The sequence below is a fragment of the Mobula birostris genome, chromosome 15 (genome assembly GCF_030028105.1).
Source record: "Mobula birostris isolate sMobBir1 chromosome 15, sMobBir1.hap1, whole genome shotgun sequence".
NCBI classification, from domain to species: Eukaryota; Metazoa; Chordata; class Chondrichthyes; order Myliobatiformes; family Myliobatidae; genus Mobula; species Mobula birostris.
In genome coordinates, this window is record NC_092384.1 from 46,611,013 (window position 1) to 46,638,338 (window position 27,326).

Genomic DNA, 27,326 nt, shown 5'->3' on the forward strand with positions numbered 1-27,326 from the left:
ATACATTATTTCTCTTTTTGTGTTTGCTCTGTTCATGACATCCTCATTAGATATTCGTTTCATCCATGATATTCTTTGCATCCTCCTCAAAAACCACATCTCTGCTGCTTCAATTCATTTCCTCATGTTACTAGATATTGCCCAACATTCTGAACCATATAACATAACTGGATAAATATAACATTTCAGAGCTCTGAGTTGGGTTGTCATACCTAGCTTAGTGTTGGTCAGTATACTCTTCATTCTCGTAAAGGTGTCTTTTGCCATCCCTATTCTTCTTTTGATGTCCATGTCGCACCTGCCATCTGATGTCACCCAGCTTCCTAAGTAGCAAAAGTTCTGTACTTGTTTTATGTCTTCCCCGTTTATTCTCAGCCTGCAGATAGGATTCTCCTTCTTTTTGGATATCACCATACATTGTCTTTTTGCAATTGATAGTGCAAAAATGGGTCTATCTTTCTTCAACAACTATATCAATTCAGTTTTGTAGTTCTTCCTCTGTACTTGCAATTAACAGTGCATCCGCATATCTAAAATTATTGATATTTTCACCACCAACTTTGATTCCCAAGATGTCTCTTATTTTTTGTAATATTGTTTCACCGTACACATTAAATAAATTAGGGGAGAAAACACAACCTTGTCTAACGAATCTCTTGATTTTCGTAAACTGACTCACTTCTCCATCTATTCTTATAGTGGCAGTTTGTTCCCAGTACAGATTTCTGATTCGGCGGAGGTCTTTCGAATCTATATCTAGAGTTTCCTGTAATATTTTGAATAACTTATTGTGCTTCACTTTATCAAATGCTTTTGTGCAGTCGATAAAACAAACAAATCTTCTTCCACTTGAATAGCTCGTTCTGATAGTATCCTTAACATCAATATCGCGTTTCCTGTACCTTTGTCTTTCACAAAACTACATTGTTCTTTACCTATTTCAGCTTCCATCTTACTTTTAGCTCTTGTCATCAAAATTCTTAGAAGTACCTTAGTGATAAGACTCATTAAGCTTATGATCCTATGTAATTCACATTCTATTGCTCCAGGTTTCTTAGGAAGAGTGATAAATAATGATTTTTTTCATCTCTTCTGGTATTGTTCCAGTCTCATAAATGTCATTGATTAAAAGGCACATAGGTAACAATTTTGGCTGATTTTCCTCATTTGCATTACAAGAGTGGTGCAGAGCAGGTGCTTATTCACAGAAACAGGACATCTTTGTACTCAGTGATCAACCTGGGATTCAGTTAAATAGCTGAGAAACATTCTTAGGTGGTTCTGAATGTTACTATGTTTAATGTAAGTTTATTCTTTCTTGATTGTTTTCTTTACATCACATGCTCCATTAACCGAGTTCTGAAAATCGGACAAAAATATCTGAAAGCTATTACTTGACCAGATGATTTTTGGAGCAACAATCTACTAGAGGAATATATTAATCCTGATGCATGGTTTCAAAGTGAAACATTGACAGTTCCTTTCCCCCATAGATACTGCTCAACCCTCTGAGCTCCAATAGCAGACTGTTTGTTGATCCAGATCCAGCATCTGCAGCCTCGTGTCTCCTGATTATTTTCAGAGTTTTCTATTTTTATTTCTGATTTTCATCTTCTGGGGTACCTAAGCTGTTATTTTATTTCAAGGTATCTAAAACTAAGAAACTAGCATAAACTGGGAGTGTACAGATTAATCAACCATCAATGTTATTCCTCAATCTGATGACAAGGTCAACCAGGAAGAAGCTAAACTTAATCCCCTCTCCTAGAGCATACTATTATGCATAGCACAGCAGTAAGATTATAGGAGTGGAATGTAGAGGTCTGTTCCTGTGATTCAGAGCACAAGTTTGAATCCTATCACAGTAGCTCAAGAGCAATCATTGGATTGTGATATACAAAAACATCTTGTTCACTAACATCCTGCTAGCAAAGAAATCTGCCATCCTTATTCAATCTGCCCTACAAATGACTCGACCCTTACAATAGTGTGTGTTTCTTTTTAACAGTCCCCTGAAATGATTTAATACGTTCCAAAGGCAATTTAGGATGAGCAGTAAATAGTGGTCTCACCAGCATTGCCCGCATCCCAAACAACAAATTAAGGACTCTACAGTGGTAACATCTTTTTCTAAAAGATGTTTCAGTGAACCAACAAAGAAATAACTCATCTACAATAGGCAAACAATCTCTACAGACCAACACTTAGCAATTAAACTCCAAGCATGTTGTTAAAGATTATGTGTTCTACTACTGAATCAAGTTACAGGAATACTTGTACACAATCAACCACTGACTGGTCTACTTTGTATTTTTTTTAAAACAGCAAAAATGAGCCCACGCATTTTGCTCTTTAGAAAATTAAATCTTACCATGAAAATATCTGATCATGCAGCTCAAATCAGCAATAGCAGCTTCCTCTTGTATTCGAAGCGGGTCCTGAAAACCTAATCCAGATAGATAATCATAAAGGATTTGCAGAGGCCTCTCATCTGGATTCAGTCTCCTGTAACAGATGAAGTGCTCAATATCAGAATCAAGAATATTTATAATTTAATGACAGGCAAAAACAAAGTTTAGAAAGGAACCACTATACAGATCCAAGAAAATCTTAAATGCAATTTCTTGGGAGAAAGAAATTCATTTCCAGTAATCGCAGATGAGGCACTTGTTCTTTTCAAAGACTGTATAAATTGCATGTGCATAAAAGTTGCTCTATTACAAAAGAATTCAATTTCTGGAAAATGATTTTTTTTTAAAATCCCTATTACATAAACACTTCTAAAGAATTTTCCAATGGTAGAAAAAGTGGGAAAACTTGTCCAGACTGCAAGCTTGCTTACAACGGAAAGAATGATGCTTGTGTCCTTAACAGAGTACCCACAAATAAAGCAACTAGAGAGGAGAGGCAGGTCCAACATCTAGGCAACAGTGCAAACCCAATGTGCCCAAGCGGATTTAGAAAACAGTAGGTTGGGAAGACACAGCATTATAAATATTAGCATATGTGCAAGTTACTCCTTGTGTGGATGCTTCTCCCTTCCAACAATATCCTTATGATTTTGTGCTACAATAGTGACAGTGTTTGAACTACCGTACTAGTAATCCAGATACCAGAGGTCAAATCCCACAATGGCAGCTGTTAATTTTAAACTTAATTAATAATTTGAAATTTAAAGAAACAAATTAGTCAGTAATAAATTACCATCAAACTAGCAAATTGACATTAAAAAATTATTTGATTCACTAATGAACTTCAGGTGAAGCAATTTATCAACTCCTACTTGAGGAGCAATTTGGAACTGCTCCAGTTTACCAACTGCGACAACAGGTCACAGCTGATGCCATTTCACTGGCTCTTCACTCAAGCCTTGAACATTCATAGTCATACTTTATTGATCCCAGGGAAAATTGGTTTTCGTTACAGCTGCACCATAAATAATTAAATAGTAATAAAACCATAAATAGTTAAATAGTAATATGTAAATTATGCCAGGAAATAAGTCCAGGACCAGCTTATTGGTGCAGGGTATCTGACCCTCCAAGGGAGGAGTTGTAAAGTTTGATGGCCACAGGCAGGAATGACTTCCTATGACGCTCTATGTTGCATCTCGGTGGAATGAGTCTCTGGCTGAATGTACTCCTGTGCCCAACCAGTACATTACGTAGTGGATAGGAGACATTGACCAAGATGGCATGCAACTTGGACAGCAACCTCTTTTCAGACACCACCGTCAGAGAGTCCAGTTCCATCCCCACAACATCACTGGCCTTACGAACGAGTTTGTCGATACTGTTGGTGTCTGCTACCCTCAGCCTGCTGCCCCAGCACACAACAGCAAACATGATAGCACTAGCCACCACAGACTCGTAGAACATCCTCAGCATCGTCCAGCAGATGTTAAGGGACCTCAGTCTCCTCAGGAAATAGAGACGGCTCTGACCCTTCTTGTAGACAGCCTCAGTGTTCTTTGACCAGTCCAGTTTATTCTCAATTCGTATCCCCAGGTATCTGTAATCCTCCACCATGTCCACACAGACTCCCTGGATGGAAACAGGGGTCACCGGTACCTTAGCTCTCCTCAGGTCTACCACCAGCTCCTTAGTCTTTTTCACATTATGCTGCAGATAATTCTGCTCACACCATGTGACAAAGTTTCCTACCATAGACCTGTACTCAGCCTCAACTCCCTTGCTGATGCATCTAACTATGGTAGAGTCATCAGAAAACTTCTGAAGATGACAAGACTCTGTGCAGTAGTTGAAGTCCGAGGTGTAAATGGTGAAGAGAAAGGGAGACAAGACAGTCCCCTGTGGAGCCCCAGTGCTGCTGATCACTCTGTCGGACACACAGTGTTGCAAGCACACGTACTGTGGTCTGCCAATCAGGTAATAAGAATCCATGACACCAGGAAAGCATCCACCAGCATCGCTGTCAGCTTCTCCCCCAGCAGAGCAGGGAAAGGAACAGTGAAGATGCTTTTCATTGACTACAGCTCTGCATTCAATACCATCGTCCCCTAAAAACTGATAAGCACTAAGACCTAGGCCTCAATATCTCCTTGTGCAAATAGATCCTTGATTTCCTAACCTGCAGATTCCAGTCCATTCAGGTTGAGCAGCCGCCAATCGGAGATTGGAAGCATGAGAAGATGTAACCCACATAGGTTCTCCAACTGAGTAGAAAAGGGATCAACTTGCGACAGTTTGGTGTTTTGAGCAGAGACCAATCAGTGCTCTGGATTGATTTGCAAGAACAAATTAAAATAAGACAAGGGCAAGCAGAGTGGCCATTGTTGGATTGGACAGAGTTAGAGTGGGTTTTTAAAAAAATTTTAAACTCTTTCAGGCTGCAGCAAGGAGAGGGATGATTGAAAGAAAGCAAAAAGTTGGAAGGAGATTTTATTCCCCAGTGTTTGTTTATTGTTCTTCCTTTATATTTGGTCAGTTACAACAGTAGGGATGCCAAGCAAGATTGTTGAATGCTCCTTTTATGGGATGAGGGAAGGCAGGAAGACCACCAATGTCCCTGACGACTATACCTGTGAGAATTGCATCCAGCTGTTAAAGGAGTTGGAGCTGGAGCTGGATGAACTCTGGATCATTCAGGAGGCTGACGGGGTGATAGATGGGACATTCAGAGAGGAAGATATACTCAAGGCGGAAGACACAGAAAACTGGGTGACAGGAAGGGGAAAGGGGTTAAATAGCCATTGCAGTGTACCCTTGAGGCCATCCCCCTCAACAGCAGGTATACCACTTTAGATACTGTTTTTTGGGGGGGGGGGTGAAGAAAGGGAGGCATGACTTAGCAAAAGAATATCAGCGATCAGGATTGGCACTGGGTCTGGCTCTGTGACTTGGAAGGGAAGGGAGAGAGAGGCATACTGTGATGATAGGAGATTTGTTAGTTAGGGGAACAGAAAGGAGGTTCTGCAGGTGAGAATGAGATTCCTAGATGGTATGTCGTCTCCTTGGTGCCAGGGTTCGGGACATCTCGGATTGAGTCCTTAGCATTCTTAAGTGGGAGGGTGAGCAGCCAGACCGTGGTCCATTTAGGTACCAACAACATAGGTAGGAAGAGTGACAAGGTTCTGCAAAGTGAAATCAAGGAGTTAGGTGCTAAGTTAAAGGGTAGGACCTCTAGGATTGCCACCCATGTCACATTCTACTGAGGCCAGAAAGTGGAAAATTATACAGTTTAACATCTGGCTAAGGAATTGGTGTAGGAGGGAAGGCATAAGATTTTTGGATCATTTGGCTCTCTTCTAGGGAAGGTAGAAGATTTTTGGATGATTGGGCTCTCTTCTAGATGGGAATCAGAGTACCAGAGGTTGTGGAGACAGATGTTGTTCAGACCTCAAAGTCAGGAATCAAAAGGTTTAGCTTGGTATGACTAATGCCCTGAGCTGCATATATAGCAAGTAGTATTGTAGGAAAGGCAGATGAGCTCAGGGCATGGATCAACACATGGAATGATGATATTATAGTCATTACTGAGACTTGGTTGCAGGAGAAGCAGGATTGGCAGCTCAGTATTCCAGGGTTCTATTGTTTTAGAGCAACAGAGCAGGAGGGATTAAAGGAGGAGGGGTGGCATTACTAGTCAGGAAAAATGTCAGTGTTCAGTCAGAACAGACCGGAGAACTCATCTAGTGAGGCATTATGGGTACAACTGAGAAATAAGAAAGGGATGATCACATTAATGGGGCTACATCCAACAATCCGAGGGATTTAGAGGAACAAATCTGTAGAGAGATTGTAGACTGTCGCAAGAGACATAAGGTTGTTGTAATAGATGACTTTAACTTTCCACGTGTTGACTGGGACTTCCATAATGTAAAAGAACTAAATGGGATGGAGTTTGTCAAATATGTTCAGAAAAGTTTTCTTAACCAGTATGTACAATTCACAACAAGTGTGAGATACTCGATCTGCAATTAGAGAATGAGGTAGGGCAGGTGACAGAAGTTTGTGTACAGAACACTTTGCATCTAGTGATCATAATGATTATGATTATGAGGACACATAATTATAACATACAGTTACAACAGTGTAAAGCAATACCATAATTTGATAAGAACAGACCATGGCACAGTAAAAGTCTCAAAGTCTCTCGGAAGTCCCATCATCTCACACAGATGGTAAACCTCCAGCGCCGCCAACTTGTCAATGCAGCATCCTGGAAGCATCCGACCGCAGTCCGACTCCAAGTCTGCCCAAAAACTCCGAGTCTCCGATCACCTCTTCGACACCGAGCACCATCTCTGCCAAGTGCTTCGACCCCGGCAACAGGCGATAGGCAAAGCCGAGGATTTGGGACCTTCGTCTCCGGAGATTCTCGATCACACAGTAGCAGCGGCAGCGAAGCAGGCATTTTCACAAGTTACTCCAGATGTTCCTCTGCCCTTCTCACGGCTGACTCCATCAAATCCAGATTGTGCATGGCCCCTAGTTACACATAATCGATATTCATTCGGAACGGCAGTGCACGATGTGTCACATCGCCATCGTAATGCTACTCGTTTCAAAGTAAATATGGAAAAACATAAATCTGATCCACGGGTTGAGGTTCTGAATTGGAGAAAGGCCAATTTTGATGGTGACAGAAAGGGTCTGGCAAGTGTGGACTGCGACAGGCTGTTTCCTGGCAAGGATTTATTTGGCAAGTGGGAGGCCTTCAAAATTGAAGCTTTGAGAGTACAAGGCTTGAACGTGCCTGTCAGAATAAAAGGTAAAGATAACAAGTTTAGGGAACCTTTGTTTTCAAGAGATACTGAGGAACTAGTTAAAAAAAAGGCAGTGCACAGCAGGCACGAACAAATGAAATGCTTATGGTGTATAAGAAATGCAAGACAACACTTAAGAAATCAGTAGGGCTAAAAGAAGGCATGAGGTTGCTCTAGTAGACATGAAGGAAATTGCAACGGATTCTACAGATATGTTAAGATCAAAAGGATTCCGAGGGACAAAGCTGGTAATCCATGTGTGGAAACAAAAAAGATGGGGGAGATGATTCGTTTTCATTTGCACGTAATGCCCTGATTAAGTTATTTACTGCTAGATTTTTATTTTAGTAGTTTTCTGCAAAAGCAGTGTGCCCTGCTAGTAAGTGTATTGGCTTTGGTTAAAGATAAGAAGCCATGTTGTCCAACTTAGGAATGTTGTGTCAGTCAACCAGGATTGTCGTAGTACATGTTGTAACTTCCTTTAGTTTTCTCAGGAAGTAAAGGCGCTGGTGGGCCTTCTTGGCAGTGAACTGTGCTTGGTTGGACCAAGTCAGGTCATTTGTGATATTGACCCCAAGGAACTTAAAGCTTTTGAGCTGTTCCACTTGCGCACCACCGATGTAAATTGGGTCGTGCAGTCCGCTACTCCTTCTGAAGTCAACAACCAATTCCTTCATCTTGCTGACGTTGAGGGATAGGTTATTGTCTTCGCACCATGCCACCGGGTTCTTAATTTCCTCTCTGTACTCAAACTCATCATTACCCGAGATACGGCCTACAATTGTTGTATCATCAGCAAACTTATATATTGAGTTTGATGGAAACTTGGCTACACAATCATGGGTGTACACTGAGTACAGCAGGGGGCTGAGTACACAGCCTTGTAGGGCACCGGTGCTCAGAGTGATAGTAGAGGAGAGCTTGTCCCCTATTTTTACAGCCTGGATCCTGTCTGTGAGGAAGTTGAAGATCCAGCTGCAGATCTGAGTGCTAAGGCCCAGCTTCCGGAGCTTAGAAATCAGTTTATTTGGAATGATGGTATTAAAGGCAGAGCTGTAGTCAATGAAAAGGAGCCTTATGTATACGACTTTATTCTCTAGGTGTTCTAAGGAGAAATGTAGGGCCAGAGAGATGGCATCTGCCGTTGACCTGTTGCTCCGGTAGGCGAATTGCAAAGCGTCCAGGTTGACCGGTAGGCTGTAGTTGATGTGTGCCATAACCAATCGCTCGAAGCACTTCATAGCAATTGATGTCAGAGCCACGGGTCGATAGTCATTCAGGCACGCCACCTTGCTCTTCTTCGGCACTGGGATTATCGTTGCCTTCTTAAAACACAAGGGGGTTTAAGGGGAACATGAGGGGAAACTTCTTTACTCAGAAGATCGTGAGAGTGTTAAATGAGCTGCCAGTGCAAGTGGTACATGCAAGCTTGATTTCGATGTTTAAGAGTAGTTTGGATGGATGGTAGGAGTATGGAGGCCTATGGTCCTGGTGCAGGTTAATGGGAGTAGGCAGTTTAAATGGTTCAGCAGGACTAGATGGGCAGAATGGCTGTTTTTGTGTTGTATTTTTCTATGACTACCTCCTCCACAATCACCATCACCACAAGTGCACCACAATGCTGTGTTTAACCCCCGCTCAACTTGCTTTACACTTATGTAATACTATGTTATACTAAGCACAGCCACCTCCAATGCCATATTTATGCTGGCTGATGACACCACTGTTGTTGGCAGAATCAAGGATAGTGATGAATCAGCATGTAGAAGGGAGACTGAAAACCTAAGTAGTGCCACAACAACAACCTCTCACTCAATGTCAGCAAGAGGCAGTCCTCTGCTTTCTTCGATGTGTGCAAAGATTCGGCGTGTCATCTAAAACTTAGACAAACCTTCAAAAGATGTGCAGTGGAGAGTGTACTGACTGGTTGCATCACGGCTGGTATGGAAACACCAATCTGCTTGAATGGAAAAGCCAAAAAAAGTAGTGGTTACAGCCTAGTCCATCATGGGCAAAACCCTCCACACTATTGAGCACATCTGCAAGGTGCAATTTTGCAAGAAAGCAGTATCCATCATCAAGGACCCCACCATGCTCTTTTCTCAAGTGCTGCCATCTGGAAGGAGGTACAGGAGCCTCAGGACCAGCACCACCAGGTTCACAATTATTACCCCTCAACCTATCAGGCTCTTGAACCAGAAGGGTAATTTCACCCAACTACATGCACCCCAACACTAAACTGTTCCCGCAACCTTTGGACCCACTTTCAATGACTCTTAATCTCATGTTCTTGAGATTTATTGCTTATTTATTATTTTTTTCTTTTTGTTTTTGCACAGCTTGTCGTCTTTTGTACATTGGTTACTTGTTCCTCTTGTATGTGGCTTTTCATTGATTCTATTGTGTTTCTTTTTGTATTTACTGGGAATGACTGCCAGAAAATGAATCCCAGAGTTGCATATGGTGACATGTGCACTTTGATAGTAAATTCTGGTTAATTGGTACAATAGGGATAATTGGGATCAGTACATTTTGGCCCAATTAAGTGGCTACCACGATTAGCTGAAGTTTCATGGAAATAGTTAAAAAGATATAAAATAGACAACTACCATTTAACTGAGGAACAAATTATGTATTTAAATACAGAATGAATTAGAACACTACTAATACTACTACAGTACATAATATAAAACTGTGTACGAGTTCCTATTAGTTATCGGAGGAATTTATCCAGTGTATGCTGCCATATTCGTTTGATTGGCTGTAAATGAATAAAATCAGCACAGACACCTGGTGCACACAATAGACTGCCCTTATACAATGACAGCTGCATACTGCAAATCACAAACAAGAGAAAATCTGCAGATGCTGGAAATCCTGCCGAAGGGAATCGGCCCAAACTGTTGACTGTGCTTTTTTCCATACCTGCTGCCTGGCTTGCTGAGTTCCTCCAGCATTTTGTGCGTATTGCATCCTGCAAATCTTCATTTGCATTGTAACGTTCAAGATGATTGCCAATACCCTCAAATTCTTTGTAGTTCCTAACTAGTTGAATTAGTGAAATTATTTCATTTTCACCCCTGGCTGTTTCTGGCATCTCCAAGCCTGAATGCTGGAGCAAAACAGTTCTGAATCACTGCTTAAATGCTTACTGCTTATTTGTCACCAACTATTAGTGACAAAAATCACCACTTTTTGAAGACACACAACTGACACCATTTAAAAACTGTTATCCCTAAAGCAGGGTGTAGTGTCTAACGGCCACGTAAGCGCAAGCGCCTGATGCTAGTTAGAAACTGTTTGACAACAGTCACCTGTTCTAATTAAGCAGCATAATGTCCCAAACAAACCAAGAGAATGCTGGCTATTTTCTTGAGTAGCTTTTGTTCTTTACCAGTTGTCCCACATAAGTAGCTGCCCTAATTATCCAAAATCAACTGCATACACATCTTATTGTAATTCATAATTTGTTTTTATGTAGTACTGTAGTGACAGATCAACAAATTTCACGACATATGTCAGTGATATTAAAACTGATTCTAATCCTATCATGCAGGTTTCATTGAGGGCTGATTAACAGGAGCATTCATTTACTATTTTACTCTGCATTGTTACAATGGTAGAGAATGAGAATTTCCACACCTGATAATTGGTCTCAATGGTCTTGAAACACTTTGAATTATCCAGCTGCTCCTATTCCATAATTCTGATGTCCCAAATAATCGGCAACACTATGCCGTATAGCAGTACAACCATGCCGAATAGAATGTACTTAGAACAAATCTGTCAGTTTTAAACTGAGCACCATACATCACCAGCTTAGTGGAAGCATATATCATTACAATCTGCAACCTCACAGAGTGCCACTTCCCTCATTTTACTATTATTAGCTTGGTTCAATGATGAATGCAATAAAGCACACTGGAGTAGAACCAGCCTGACCTAAAAATGAAGGACAACACAAGACTACATGCATGCTAAAATGCAAAAATAGCATGTCAACAGACAGAATTATGCAATTTTGCAATCAATACACAGATTAAAGTTGTACAGTTCTCAGAGCTTGCATTAAGTTGTGAATGATGGTGGTCAATTAAAAAGCTAAAGGAAGAGGAAGAACATCCCCATTCTCAAAGGTAGAATCACAAAATGGGAGAACTGAAGCCAAAGCTGACATACACTCAGCCACTTTATGAGGTACACCTGCTCATTCATGCAGATATCTACACAGCCAATCATGAGGCAGCAACTCAATGCATAAAAGCATACAGACATGGTCAAAAGTTCAAACCAAACTTGGGATTTTCGCATAAGAGTCTCTAATGCTTACAGAACGGTGCAATAAACTAAAAAAAAATCCAATGTGCGGCAGATCCATGGGCAAAACGTCTTGTTTATATAAGAGGTCAGAGGAGAACGGTCAGACTGATTCAAGCTGACAGGAAGGTGACAGTAACTCAAATAACCATGTATTACAACAACAGTATGCAGAACAGCATCTCTGAACACACAACACATTGCACCTTGAAGTGGATGAGCAACACCAGAAGACTACACTCCTGTACCTAATAAAGTGGTCACTGAATGTCCATCATTCCTACACTGTCTCTAGGTCAAAACCCTAAAACTCTCTTCCTAAGAGCTTCTCCCCAAACTCAAAGACTACAATGGTTCAAGAACGCAGCTGACCATCACTTTTTCAAGGGCAATTAAGGATGGGCAATTAAAGCCTGTGAAGCCCACGTTCCTTGAATGAATAGAACAGCAGTTGGATTCATACCATGCACAATGGAAGTTGGCCATGGTTTTTGAAAGTCAATCATCCCAGTCCCGGGAATAAAGCTCCACAAAGCAATGCCTTGATACTAACCACAACTCTCTTTCCATCATAAGGTTATTGCACAATGTTTAATCTCATGCATAACTTCTCAGCAAATGAAGGAGGCTACACATGCATGCAGCAAGATTTCAATAACTTTCAGGCATGGAATCGTAAGAGATGAGCAACAGAACTTCAGACACAGGAATACCAACAGCTGCATATTCCCCACCAAATTTCACACTATTTACTAATACGTACTACACCTTCAGTAGATGCAAATCCTCAACTTCCTACCCAACAGTATTGTGGAGTACCTTCAAAGGATAGTAGCAATTCAATACAGCACCTCACAACTTCATGGCCAATTCAGATTAATTTATCACATGTACATATCACTTTACATATCAAATAGGAATCAGCAAAAAGTGCTGGCCATGCAGTGATAATGTAGTCCTTTGAAACAAATTTGGGCAAGTAGTAAGACTAAGTGGAGACTTTGGGGGAACAATGAAGTTCATGTTCAAAGTAAATTTGTACGAGATTCATTTTCTTGCGGCCATTCACAGTAAATACAAGAAACACAATAGAATCAATAAAAATCCCACCCAACAAGATAAACAAAGTGCAAAAGACATTAAACTGCAAATTCAATACAGAAAAAATAATAAATAAGCAATAAATATGAAGAACATGCGATGGAAACTCCTTGAAAGTGAATCTATAGGTAGTGGTAACAGTTCAGTGACTGGGCAAGTGAAGTTATCCCCCTCTGGATCAAGAACCTGATGGTTGAGGGGTAATAATAGCCCCTGAACCTGGTTGTGCGGTCCCAAGGCTCCTTTACCTCCTTCCTGATGACAGCAGCAAGAGGAGTTCATGGTCTGGGTGGTGAGGGACCTCGATGGATTCTGCTTTTGCTGTGGAAGCACTCCATGTAGGTGTGCTCAATGGTGTGGGAGGCTTTACCCATGATGGACTAGGATGCATCCACTACTTTTCTGTAGGCTTTTCCACTCAAGTGCATTGGTATTTCTATACCAGGCCATGATGCAACCGGTCAATATATTCTTCACCGCACATCTATAAAGTTTTAAGTTTCAGATGACATACCGAACCTTTGTAAGCTTCTAAGAAATTAGAAGTGCTGCCATGCTTTCTTCATAATGGCACTAACTGGTGCCAGCTGCCAACTTGTGAAGCTGGTTAACACACAAATATTCTAAATCCATCTGATAAATTCTGAATTCTCTAATCCAAGCTAGGCTATCATCCAGGGCAGTCAATTTGATCTCTACAGACCATTGACTTCTGCATATCTGAAGGAAGGGGAAAACAGACAAGGTATTAATACCCAACTGTCAACGAGTGATCTTTGCTATAGGTGCAATTAGCCTTTTTTTGTTATTAATAGGTTTCATTATTTTTAGATATGTAACATTTTCATTGTGATGCTATAATGATGCTAGAATTTTACTAACATGTTCAATTACTGTTTGAATCAGAATGTGTACAGCTCAGGTTTTGATTACTTAATTAACATCCAGTAGTTTATTTGACTTCCTGTAGTTTATTGAAGGAATGGTGCATCACCCATAAACAACTATACTGATGGGAAGTCAAGAGAAACTCTCTCAGTTTTTACTTGGACCAGGAGTTGGATCAGCAATAAACCACCCTGACAATTTTAACTGCAAAGCCTCACTTGACTGATCCAAACTAGCAGGAAGTTGTAACCAGAAAGCACATGGGGATGCAATGTCTGGCTGCAGAAGTCCGTCACCATGGATCAAATAGGAAGAGCTGGCAGAGCTAAGCCTTGGCAAGGATGTTTCAAGGGAACTGCACAGCTCAGGTTATCAGCAGTCTAATGTGGTACAGAACAGCTCTTAAGGTATTATTACAGAATGACAATTTTCCCATGAAAACAAACAAAAGAGGTGGAATGCAATCTAGAATTTACAAGACTATCAACTCCTTTAAGCGAAGTAGATGGTGACATTACCACCCTGTTCAACACAAATGTCTAAGAGGAATGTTGTAAACCTTTTGTCTGGGTAGTCTTCAACCTAATGCACGAATATCGATTTCTCCTTCCTGGAGAAAAAAAAATACTCCCATTCTCTTCTATTCTCCACTCTGGCCTCTTATTTCTCAACTGCCTCTAACCCCTCCCACTCTCCTATGATCCACTCAATCTGATTCCACTCCCCCCGCTCTTTACTTTTCCTACCCACCTGGCTTCACCTATCACCTTCTAGCTATCCCCCTTCCCTCCTGCCACCCTTTTATTCTGGCACCTTCCCCCTTCCTCCACAGTCCTGAAGAAGGGGCTCGGCCCAAAATATTGTCTGTTTATTCATTTCCATAAATAATGCCTGACCTGCTGAGTTCTTCCAGTATTTTGAGAGTGTTGGTTTGAATTTCCAGCATCTGCAGAATTTCTTGTGCTCAGAAAATGATTCTTTTGAGTTGACAACTCTGCCACTTCCTCCACCCAGTTTTTACTCTCAGTGGAGGCAGGAATTTTAAGGGGTTCTCAGATGAAAATGATGCTACAAATATTAGTTGATGGCACACATGGAAAAAAGTGCCAAATTTCCTAACTTAGAAGAATGGGAAACGCTTGCTTTAGAGCAAAGTGTGAACAAATAGTCTAGTCTAAATAAAGACAATTGCTCTTATGTGTGAATGAATGTACTAATGCCCACCTTGAAGAAAGTCATATTTTCAAATTGTGGTCAAATTTCAGGATTCTGTATTAAACTTTCTTTTCACTGTTTCATTAAAAAAATGTCATACAATGTCTGTAGTTACAGACATCTTGGTCCACTGCGCTTGCATTACTCCTGGGACCTTGTTATACAGTGCCAACCACAACATACCCCACCTAGAAGTGTCCCTATTGCTTGAACACAATATTGTCAAACCCACTAATAACTTTTTACCTAGAATTTCCTTATGGCAGACTCAGAGGAATACTACTACTATACAGGGTTTTTTTTTTAAGAAACAGGGTTAAGATTATGTTTTTCTGTATTCTCTTCTTGGCCCTGTATCTGTTTCCTGCCACACGAGCCCGGAGGAAAAGTCACATTGCTTTGCAAGTCTGAACCAATATCAAAATAACAATTAAGAGCACAATGCATCCACCCATTCCTTTGTACCCTTTGTGAAGCAATGAAAACTTGACAGCTTTTAGAATATGGGCATCTTCACTACGGCATATACAACACATACCAAGCCAAAATAATCTCCTAAATACTTGAACCACCGATAAACTATGTATAAAACATTCCTTATTTGAAAATAAAATTGACAAAATTTGTTTCAGCTTCCATGAAACAATCTAACATCTTAAAATGCAATAATAATCAAGTATGAACATGACTGGTAGCCTAATGGTTTTTGCTACATTGTATTGCAGTTAAAGATTTTATTATCACCAAGAAACACTCAAACAACTGTGCTCAGACTACCTAAAAATTACAAACATATTTCTGATAACACAGTATATATTGTTGCAATACTTGATTTTTTAATTTGAAAAAGGTCTAGCTGCACCAATCATATGAAAAAGCTTTCGCTGACTGCTTTTTGGAATAATCATAAATCCATTAAGTATACAAAAAATCATTACACTGTGCAATAAAGAAATGCTATTTCATTTCAGATAATGATGAATGCATAAGATTCCAATTGCTACGCGTAAATTATCAAATTTGTGTTCTTTTTTCTCTAGAAAGTGCTATTCTATAAGGTTATAATTCAATGCCTGCACTCAGATAACTTATTCAAATAAACATTCTCAATATGCTGAAACAAAACAGTAAATGATACTTATTTGATATCATTACCCACTCTAATCCTGTGTTTGGACAATATTTACACAGACCATTTACACTACATCTTGATTAATAATTTTCCTTTCATCATCCAGCATTCTAAGACCAGTTATCTTGATCCCACAGACACCCAATTCTACTCAGCATAAAAAGGAATAGCTCAAACATCTTCTTGGTCGTAATACATCAAAAGAAATTCCATTATTAAGTCAGTGAAGGACAAAATTTTAGCCACTAAAATTTTGAAAGGTAAATTGAAAGTAAACTCAGCATCTTATTAAACTCAAACAGCATTGTCCATACCATGCATAGCAATTACCAGCAAAGCAGAGAATGTCAAGCATTATACCTAGAATATAAATAATCAAAATTATGCAGTTTTTTTTTCAAACCATTCCATAATATACACTTTGTGGTTCCTCTCGCTAAGGATACATTCAAATGCTGAATAGCTACAAGGTTAATTCTTCCGCATAACATCAGAAGAACACAACCTATTCTTGCAAGGACAAAAGTAATTACTTCTGAGGAACACCCACACCTCATTTATCAAGCCAGGCACTGATACTTTGAACAGGTGGCAGCATGTCTGATAGAAATATTTGCTTGAAAACTTCTTGGCAATTTCAGTTTTTGATTCTACCAGCATTTGATATGTCATTTTACAAATTAAACAGCCCTTTGCAATTTATACCTACGGAACTGGCATTATTTACTCTTATTATTTTAATTATTCCAATTTTCTCTCCAAATTATATTCAGTGACTTGCATCTAATTTTATTTTTATCCACTTCTTCATACATGACAGGACTAAATGAATTTCAGTAAAATACATTCCATGCATATCTGATTTCAAACTGGATGTATTTTTCTAATCCCTGTGGAATTTTTAAACCAACAGATTAAATGCCACTTTTTACCACTGTTTCTGTCAAAACTTGTCTAAAATTTAAGTGTTGTATTTGAGGAGGTCAAATGTAAGTTTTTCTAGCAGCCCAACTGAATTGGGAGCGAGAGAAGGCAGTTCATAGGTCCATGAGTGAGATTTTAAAAAGCAGCACTCGGAGGCTTTCGGCATTTTTCTGGTGGCCCAATCAAATTGGGAGTGTGAGAGAAGGCAACACACAGGTCTGTGAGAGATTTTTAAAAAGCAGCGTTCATGAGCTTTCAGCATTTTCTGGAGGCCCAATCAACTAACAATTTTAGCAAGGGTAAATAAACATAAGGAAGGGACAAGCGGAACAGCTATTGTGCGAGTGGACGAGTGTCAGAGTGAAGAGGCTTCGGCAAGAACAGGCTTGGACAAGGTGTGCATCTAGGACATTTCTTCTTCATTCTTAATTTTATGTCTGTTAATCCATAGTTAGAGCAGTGGAGATGGCTACGGGGCTGTGTTCTGTTCTTGGTATGAGATGAGGGAACTCTGGGAGATCTTCACACTCCAGATAGCCACATCTGCACTGAGCTGCGGCTCCTCAGAGAATGTGGTAAGAACTGGAGTTGCAGCTTGATGAACTTCGGCTCATACAGGAAATTGAAGAAGTGATAGATGGGAATTACAGGTAGGTATTCACCCGTAAGTTACAGGAGGCAAGTACCTAGGTGACTGCCAAGGGAAGGGAAGGAAATGTTTCGCAAGTGCAGAGTACCTTGTGGCCTTTTCCTTTAATAATGTATGCCACTTTAGATACTGTGGGGGGGGGGGGGGTGAAACAAACTACCAGGGAGAAGCTGCAGCAACAGTTTCTCTGGCACTGAGTCTGGCATTGTGGCTCAGAAGAGAAGTTGAGGGGGGAAGAAGAGGACTGCAGAAGTGGTATGGGATTCCATAGTTAGAGCAATAGACACAAGATCCTGTGGATAGAGACACCCAGATAGTGCGTTGCCTCTTTGATGCCAAGGTCCATGGCATTCCAAGGGGGACGGTGAGCAACCAGAAGTCTTGGTATATACTGGCACCAATGACATAGGTAGGAAAAGGGAGGAGGTCCTGAAGAGAGATTTTAGGGAGCCAGGTGAAATCTGAAAAGCAGGACCTCCAGGGCAGTAATCTCTGGATTGCTGCCCATGCCACTTGCCAGTGAGGGCAAGAATAGGACGATTTGGCAGATGAATGTGTAGCTAAGGAACTGGTGCAGGGAGCAGGGTTTCAGATTTCTGGATCATTGGGATCTCTTTTTGGGGAAGGTATGACCCATACAAAAGGAACACACATCAAAGTTCCTGGTGAACGCAGCAGGCCAGGCAGCATCTCTAGGAAGATCTCCCCCTCCCACTTTCAAATCTCTTACTAGCTCTTCCTTCAGTTAGTCCTGACGAAGGGTCTCGGCCCGAAACGTCAACTGTACCTCTTCCTAGAGATGCTGCCTGGCCTGCTGCGTTCACCAGCAACTTTGATGTGTGTTGCTTGAAATTCCAGCATCTGCAGATTTCCTCGTGTTTGCACCTGTACAAAAGGGATGGGTTACACCTGAACCCGAGGACGAAGAAAATCCTTGCGGACAGGTTTCCTAGAACGGTTTGGGAGGATTTAAACTAAGTTTGCAGAAGGATGGGAAGCTGAGGATGGGGCAGTTGGTATACAGGCAGAGGCACTCTGTGGTGAAACTGTCAAGTTGTTCAGGCAGATAATAGGGCAAGATTTCAGACACTGGGATGAGCTACAGTGCAAGCGAGGGACAAAATCAAAAAGGATGACAAATACAGCACTGAAGGTGCTATATTTGAATGCATGCAGTATACAGAATAAGGGAGATGATTTTGTAGTGCAGTTAGAGCTTGGCAGGTATGACGTTGTGGGCATCACTGAGTCATGGCTGAAAGAAGATTATAGTTGGGAGCTTAACATCCAAGGATACACATTGTATTGAAAGGACAGGCAGGTAGGCCGAGGGGGTGGGGTGGCTCTGTTGGTAAAGAATTAAATTAAATCATTAGAAGGAGGTGACGTAGGATCAGAAGATGTAGAATCCTTATGGGTAAGGTTAAGAAACTGCAAAGATAAAAAGACTCTGATGGGAGTTATATACAGGCCTCTGAACAGTAGCCAGGATGTGGGCTACAAATTCCCATGGGAGACAGGAAATGATGTCAAAAGGACAATGTTACAATAGTCATGGGAGATTTCAATAAGCAGATAGATTGGGAAAATCAGGTGCTGATTTTGAATTCTAAGACAGAGAACTTGTAGAATGCCTATGAGATGGCGTTTTAGAGCCACTGGTGGTTGAACCCACTAGGGGATCAGCTATTCTGTAAGAATAATGAACCAGATTATGAATATAACCCTACAATTTGAGGAGCTAAAGTCAAATGTATCAGTATTACAGTGGAATAAGGAGGCATGAGAGGGGAGCTGACCAAAGCGAAGATGAACAAGCAGGGATGGCAGCAGAGCAATGGCTGGAGTTTCTGGAAGCAATTGGGAAGGCGCAGGATAGATGCATCCCAAAATAGTAGTATTCTAAAGGCATAATGACACAACCTTGGCTGACAAGGGAAGTCAAAGCCAACATATGAAGGAGGACATTTAATATGAGAAAAATTAGTGGGAAGTTAGAGGGTTGGGAAGCTTTTAAAAACCAAAAGGCAACTAAATATCTATAAAGAGGGAAAAGATGAAATATGAAGACAAGCTAAATAAAGCCAAAAGATTTTTTCCAGATATATAAAGAGTAAAAGAGAAGCAAGAGTAGATATCACAACTAGAAAATGATGCTGGAGAGGTAGCGGGGGTGGGGGGGGGGGAGAGACAAGGAAATGGTGGACGAACTGAATAAGTATTTTGCTCCAGTTAAGGATGAGGTTTCTAGGTACTTGGAGGCATATGGTAAAATAGGTCAAAATCAGCATGGTTTCCTTCAGGGGAAATCTTGTCTGACAAATCTGTTGGAGTTCTTTGAAGAAATAACAAGCAGGATAGACAGAGGAGAATCGGTAGATGTTGTGTACTTTCATTTTCAGAAAGTCCTTGACAAGGTGCCACAAATGAGGCTGCTTAGCAATTTAAGACCCTATAGTATTGAAGAAAATATACTAGCATTGGCTGATTTACAGGAGGCAAAAATGAAGCCTTTTCTGATTGGCTATCAGTAACGAGTGGTGTTCCGCAGGGGTTGGTGTTGGGGCTGCTTCTTTTCAAATTGTTAGCCAATGTATTGACATTGGAGAGGTTTCAAAGGAGGCTCACGAAAATAATTTTGGGAATGAAAGACTTATCAAATGAGGAGTGTTTGGACACACTGGGTCTTTACTTGCTGAAATTTTGAAGAATGGTGGGAGGGGATCTCATTGAAATCCATCAAATGTTCAAATGTTGAAAGGCCTAAATAAAGCAGATGTGAAAAGAATGTTTCCTATCGAGGGGTTGTATAGGACCAGAGGGCACAACCTCAAAATAAAGAGAAGTCGCTTTAGAACAGAGATGGAGGAATTTCTTTATCCAGAGGATGGTGAATCTGTGGAATTCGTTGCCCTAGGCGGCTGTGGAGGCCAGTTCATTGGGTGTATTTGAGGCAGAGGTTGGTAGATTCTTGATAAATCAGGGCATGAAAGGTTACAGGGAGAAGGCAGGGCAATGGGGTTGAGGGGGAAATGGACCAGCCATGATTAAATGGTGGAACAGACTCAACAGGCCAAATAGCCTAATTCTGCTCCTATGTCTCTTGGTCTTAAGATCTAGTACACAGTAAATATGGAGCATTAGTTATACAGAAGGAACTTAACATACAATTCCATAGCTCCGTCAAAGTGGCAACAAAAATACATAGGGAGGTGGCACTTGCTTTTATTGGTCAGAGCACTGAGTATAAAATATGAGAAGACATGTTGCAGCTTTATAAAACTTCAGTTAGATCACATTTGGAATATTGTGTGCAGTTCTGGATATCATTACAGAAAAGATGCGGACACTTTAGAGAGAGTGCAGAAGAGCTCTACCAGAAAGTTGCCTAGATTAGAGAGTACCAGTTACAAGGCTAGGAAGCAACACTAAAAATGGCACTTAGACAAGCATGTGAACAGGCAGGAGTTGGAGGGATACAGACCATGTAAGGCACGTTTTAATTTGGCGTCATGGTCAGCATGGACTCTGAGGGTTGAAGGGTGTGTTCTATGATGTATTGTTCCATGTACTGCATATTTTTTTTAAAAAATAAGGGATCAGAGCTGAGATAAAACATTCACTTAGAAGTTCACAAATCTTGGGAATTCTCTTCTTCAGAAGGTAATGGAAACAGAGTCTTCACAGCTAAACAGTAACACAGGATAGAGTTTACAATGTGATCAGCCATATTCTTATTAAATGAAGTAGGCTTCTGGGTCTGAGTGGCCCTACTGCCCATCCTAATTTTGGAATAAACCAGAAAAAGCAATAAATACTCATCAAATACATCACATAGATACATACAAGAACAGTGAAAACCATCATCAGATACCCAGAACAAAGGCGCTCTGACACAAGCCACTGAACAAACAAGAATACCAACCCTTTAAGATAAGCCATTTTGGGTTAACTTGATGCAGGGGAACTATAATGGTGTCACCCTGAAAAATAAAGCAGCTACAAATGAGTATGAGAAATGAAAACTCAGGACATCTGAGAGGAATCTCCAGAGCTTTCTCATACTGATAGAGAGCATGTCGTGTCTCTAAAAATGTTTAAAGATCAAAACATAGAACTATAAAGTTATAGAACACAGAAAACCTACAGCACAATACAGACCCTTCGGCCCACAAAGCTGTGCTGAACATGTCCTTACCTTAGAACTACCTAAGCTTACTCATAGCCCTCTATTTTCCTAAGCTCTATGTATCCATCCAGGAGTCTTGGCTGGCATAAGGGCAGAAATAGCTGCTTGATGTTCTAAGTTTAGATATTTTGAAAGGGAAAGGAGGTAAAAAGAGGTTGAGAAGTGACATTGCTATCAAGGATAGTACCACATCTCTAGAAAGGAGGACACTGTGCAGGGATAATTTACCAAGTCAGTGTGGGTGGAAGTCAGAAACAAGAAAGGAGCAATCACTCTACTGGAACTATTCCGTAAGTCCTCTGATAGCAACAGGAAGATTGGGGAGCAGATCAGTAGGCAAATTTTGGAATGGTGCAAAAATAACAGAGTTGATGTCATGGGTGACTTCAACCTCCCCAATATTGATTGGCACCCAAGTCAAAAAGTTGAGATGAGGCAGAATTAGGCAGGTGTGTTCAGGAAGGATTCCTGTCACGGTATATGGACAGGTATGTGAACAAGCCCACAGGAGGAGAGGCCATTCTGGATCTAGTACGAAGCAATGAACATAGTCAGGTGACAGATCTCTTGGTGGGTGATCATTTAGGAGATAGTGATCACAACTGTTACTATGGCCATGGACAAGGATAGGAGCAAACAATAAGGAAAAATATTTAGTTACAGAGCTAATTACAGTGCTATGTAGCAAAAATTTAGAAGTGTAAGTTGGGAATAGAAGTTTTCTGGGAAATGCACAGAAATGTGGAGGTTATTTAGGGATGGAGTTCTGAACAGGTCTGTCCCATTGAGACAGGGAAAGGATGATTGGTTGAACTTGACATGAGAGGTGGAACATTTAGTCAAGAGGAAGGAGGAATCATATTTAAGATGAGGAAACAAAAATCAAAGCCGGCTCTTCAGAGTTTTCAGGTAGCCAGGAAGGAGAGTTGGGAGACATGGGAAGACCTTGACGAGTAGGATTAAGGAAAAGCCCAAGACAATCTACATGTATCTTAAGAACAGGATGATGACTAGAGCAGTGGTAGTATGACTCTGAAATAAAGGAGGAAACGTAATGCCTGGAGTCAGAGATGGTAAGGGACGACCTTAATGAACATTTTGCTTCAATGTTGACCAGCGAGAAGGGCCTTGACAAACGTTACGTCAGCATAGGACAAGTTAACACGCTACAGCCGCCAAGGTTGAGAAAGACGCAGTGTTGAAGCTTTTGAAAAACATTACCATAGACAAGTCTCCAGGGCTGGACAGGATATACCCCTGATTACTACAAGAAGTGAGGGAGGACATTGCTGGGTGTAAACGATGATCTCTGCATCCTTACTGGCCACAGAAGTAGCACCAGAAGATTGGAGGTCGGCAAATGCTGTTCATTTGTTCAAGAAAGGTAATGCGGATATTCCTGGAAATTAAAGACTAGCGAATCTTATGTCAGTGGTGGAAAGGATTGGAAACTAACGGAAAGGATTCTTAGAAAGAACATTTATCATTTGGAGAAGTATTGTCTTATTAGGGACAGTTAGCTTTGCTAGGGGCAGGTCGTGCATCACAAGCTTGGCTCAATTTTTCAAGGAAGAGACAAAACAAATTGGAGGTAGAGCAGCAGATGTGGTGTAAAAGGATTTTTTTTAAGATGTTTGACAAAGTTCCCCATGATAGTCTCGTTCAGAAAGTGATGAGGTAGGCAATCCACGGAAAATTGGCAGAGTATATTGACTTGCTCACAGAATTCAGAGAGTTGTAGTAGACAAAACAATCTGCCTCGAGATCAGTGACTTGTAGTGGTCTGCAGGGATCTCTTCTGGGAGCCCTACTCCTAATTTTTGAAAATTACTTGTTTAAGGAAGTGGAAGGGAAGGTTAGTAATTTTGTATATGACACAAAGGTTGGTAGTGTTGTGAATAGTGTGGAACGTCATAGGTTACAACGGGACATAGGATGCAAAGCTGAGCAGAGAAGGGGCAGATGGAATTCAATCCATGAAAGTGTGAAGTGAGCTACTTTGTAAGGTTGGATTTGAAGGCAGAATACAGGATAATGGAAGGATTCTCAGCAGTGTAGAGAAACAGAAGAATCTTGAGGTTCAAGTTCGTGGATCCATCAAAGCTACTATGCAAGCAGATAGGGTGGTTAAGGAGGTGTGTTGGCCTTCATTAGCCAAGGGACTCAGTTCAAGAACCACAGGATAACGCTGCAGCTCTAAAACCTAGTTAGATCACACTTGGAGTATCGTGTTCAGTTCTGGCCACCTCGTTATAGGAAAGACATGCAAGTTTTAGAGGGTGCAGAGGAGATTTACCAGGATGCTGACTGAACAGAAAACATGTCTTTCAAGGAAAGGCTGAACAAGCTAAAGCTTTTCCCTTTGGAGTGAAGGAGAATGAGAGGTGACTTGATAGAGGTGTACAAGATGATGAGGCATAGAGTGGACAGACAGTACTACCCTCCCCCGGCCCCCCCGGGGCAGCAATGGCTATTACCAGAGGACATCCTTTTAAGTAGATGGGAGGAAAGTTTGCAAAGATGTCAGAGATAGTTTTTTTTAAATATATACAGAATGGTAGGAACATACAAAAGACTCAGGCATATAGATGAAAGAAAAATGGATGGTTATGGACAGTGTAGGAGGGAAGGGTCAGCTTGATCTTGGAGAATGCTAAAAGGCTGGCACAACATTGTGGGCTAGAGCCCTTACTGTGCTATATTGTTCTATAATCTCAGCAAACCACATCAGGACCAGAATGGCTATCCTGGGAGCAAACTACAACGTCAGCAGATTGAGTTGGATGGGTGATAGAAAGTGAAATCCACAAACAAGAAAATCACTATGTGGCAGACAGACTAAAGGCAATTGTTTCAAATGTGGTTAACAAACTCTCTGGCTTGAGGTTGCTGCAATAGAATAGGTAGAGGAATTTAGGAACTGTGGAAAACTGGGGCACACAAATAGAACAGAAAAGGGAGTAAAAATGACTCACTGGACTCTGAGGACGTGGGCATTCTCATACATGATGCAGGGAGTAGAACCTATCAGGAAATGATTTACACAAATAATACTTTAAAAGCCAAATGGCACTAAAATTATTGGTATAGCATACAGGAATCTAAATTTAGTTTGTGTGGGAGTGTCATGTTTGCCAGGGCAATCCTTGTGCAAAAATTCATTTTTAATATCTAATGTTGAAGGAGTAGACAATAATGAATTGAGCGTCCAAAAGCCATAAAGCCTTTGTAGCCTTATCTTTTTCATTGCAATTGTTCATTTCTGAACCAAAAAATTTAATTTATATTTTTATTAATCTGTCATGATAATGGCTTTTAACTGATTTAAATAGAATTATTACAACTCAGGTTCATGACTTCAGGTAATATTCAAATGTTGGCAAGCTTTTGAACTCCTAACTCATTACTTTCTAAATTGTACAATGAGAAGGACTTTTCCTTACTTTTAAGGCAGTAGACACACCCTTGAAAGAAATTTTAAACCAAAGACTAATAATAGTTAGAATTGCAGACATCAGTATCTTTCCTCTTAACCAATGGCTGTCTTGTCCACCAGGGGAAATAAGGCAGTAGACCATGAAGACAAAATTTAAAGTTACAATATCTGATTTAAGTCAATGGAACATTTTTTAAAAAACATTTTAACTTGCTTACAGTTAAGAAAAGACTTGCCCTTCATGCAGGTTAAATTAAAAATAAGTGGTAGAATTAGCACCCGGACAATCAGTACCGGTGTCCCCCAGGGATGTGTGCTCTCCACACTGCTCTTCTCCCTTTACACTAATGACTACACCTCACAGGATCCATCTGTTAAACTCCTGAAGTTTGCAGACGACACAACTGTCACTGGCCTTATCCGAGACGGTGATGAGTCTGCATACAGACGGGTGGTGGAACGGCTAGCCCTCTGGTGTGGTCAGAACAATCTGGAGCTAAATATGCTCAAGACAGTGGAGATGACAGTGGACTTCAGGAGGAGCCCCCCCAATACTCCCCCAAATCACTATACTCAACAGTATTGTGTCTGCTGTGGAGACCTTCAGGTTTCTGGGTGTCACAATCTCCCAGGACCTGAAGTGGACATCCAACGCGGACACTCTTATCAAAAAGGCTCAGCAGAGGTTGTATTTCTTACGTCAACTCAGGAAGTACAACCTGCCTCAGGAGCTGCTAATTCAATTCTATTCAGGAATAATCCAGTCTGTTCTCTGTTCGTCCATCACTGTCTGGTTTGGATCAGCTACCAAACAAGACAAGAACAGACTCCAAAGAACCGTCAGGGCTGCGGAAAGGATTATTGGTGTGAAGCTGCCCTCGATCCAGGACTTACAGGCATCTGGAGTCAGGAAGCCAGCAAGCAGCATCATTGTAGACCCCATCACACCCTGGACATCACCTGTTCCAACTCCTTCCTTCTGGTAGGCACTTTAGATCACTGTATGCCAGGACAAATAGGTATAAGAACAGTTTCTTTCCATATGCCATCATTAGTTTATTATAAACTAAGTCCACCTGTACATACACAGGTATAACTCATTGTATATAGTTCACGATTATTTGCACTATTGTTTTGTTTGCTTTTTGATTCTGTACAGCGAGAGCTCAGGGAAACAGGCATCAAATTCCCTGTATGTGTCCACATACTTGGTGATAATAAAGGATACTGATTCTGATTCAGGTATTAATTCCAAAATATTATTGAAGTGCAATTAAATTCAACTACCACAAGTCTAAGCACTAGATTTGTGATTGACTACTCCCATATGCACAGACAGAGGTTTTGTCAATGAGAAACCATTAACTTGAATAAAAAGGAATTAATTCAAGGTGACAAACATAGAATAAGGAAAAGATTCTGCTCTTTCCCGGTTTTGGTACCATTATCAGTAATTGTTTTTCCCAGGTTTTTTTTCTGCTGATTATTTTTCTCAATGAGCTAAGGAAATCCAAGAGCCCCTGATAAAAAAAAAGACATGCTGTAATTTACTGAATTTGTTCACAAGCTTTCCACATCTCCAGTTCAGTTTTTGGTCTCGTGTTCTGGCTTTATCAATTGAGTAATGATCTGAAAACTGAATGATTAAGGATTTGATTTCCACAATGTACCAACGGAATTTGTTACAATATTGCAAATTATGGTCAATTATGGATATGAAATTACAATATATAAAAATGGCAGCTGCAAATTCTCATTTTGGGGAATCGTTTGGGAACTGAGATGCAATTTCACATATCATCTTTCTTAATAAATATTTTATTTCCTTTGGTTAACAATAAAATTAGTTATGATTTAGAATGCCCTGTTCAATTTTGTATTCTTAAGATAGACTATGTGAGTTTAACAGTCAACAGTATTTGAAATAAACAGCTTATTGCAATTTTTGTTGGATGAAATGCTGCCAGTCTGGACAGGTTTAAAATGAAGTTAACTCTTCCACAAGTGGCTCTTTTGTTCAAGTTCTATCATTTTAAATTGTTATTTTTCTGACATTGTTAAATTACACAGAGCTACAAAGGACTCTGTTCTATCCTTTAAACAATTGACGAGCTGCAATAGATCCAGCTGAAGATCCAGTGCCCGCAACAACTTGAGAACTTTTCTGCAAACCTCAGACACAGCACAAATATATTTTGGACTTCAGGCTGTACTCGTCAGAGGACAACTTTATACAGCATTGGTTAC

General features: G+C 40.6%; 1 protein-coding gene across 2 annotated transcripts in view; it reads right to left on the minus strand.

Moving 5' to 3' along the window:
- Positions 1-27,326, minus strand: part of phlpp2 (PH domain and leucine rich repeat protein phosphatase 2) — a 122,994-nt gene that overhangs the window by 82,829 nt on the left and 12,839 nt on the right. For both annotated transcript variants that reach the window (XM_072279715.1, XM_072279716.1), the window contains exon 3: positions 2,372-2,505. In XM_072279715.1, the coding sequence (XP_072135816.1) occupies positions 2,372-2,505 (134 nt within the window). The remainder of the gene's footprint in view (positions 1-2,371; positions 2,506-27,326) is intronic.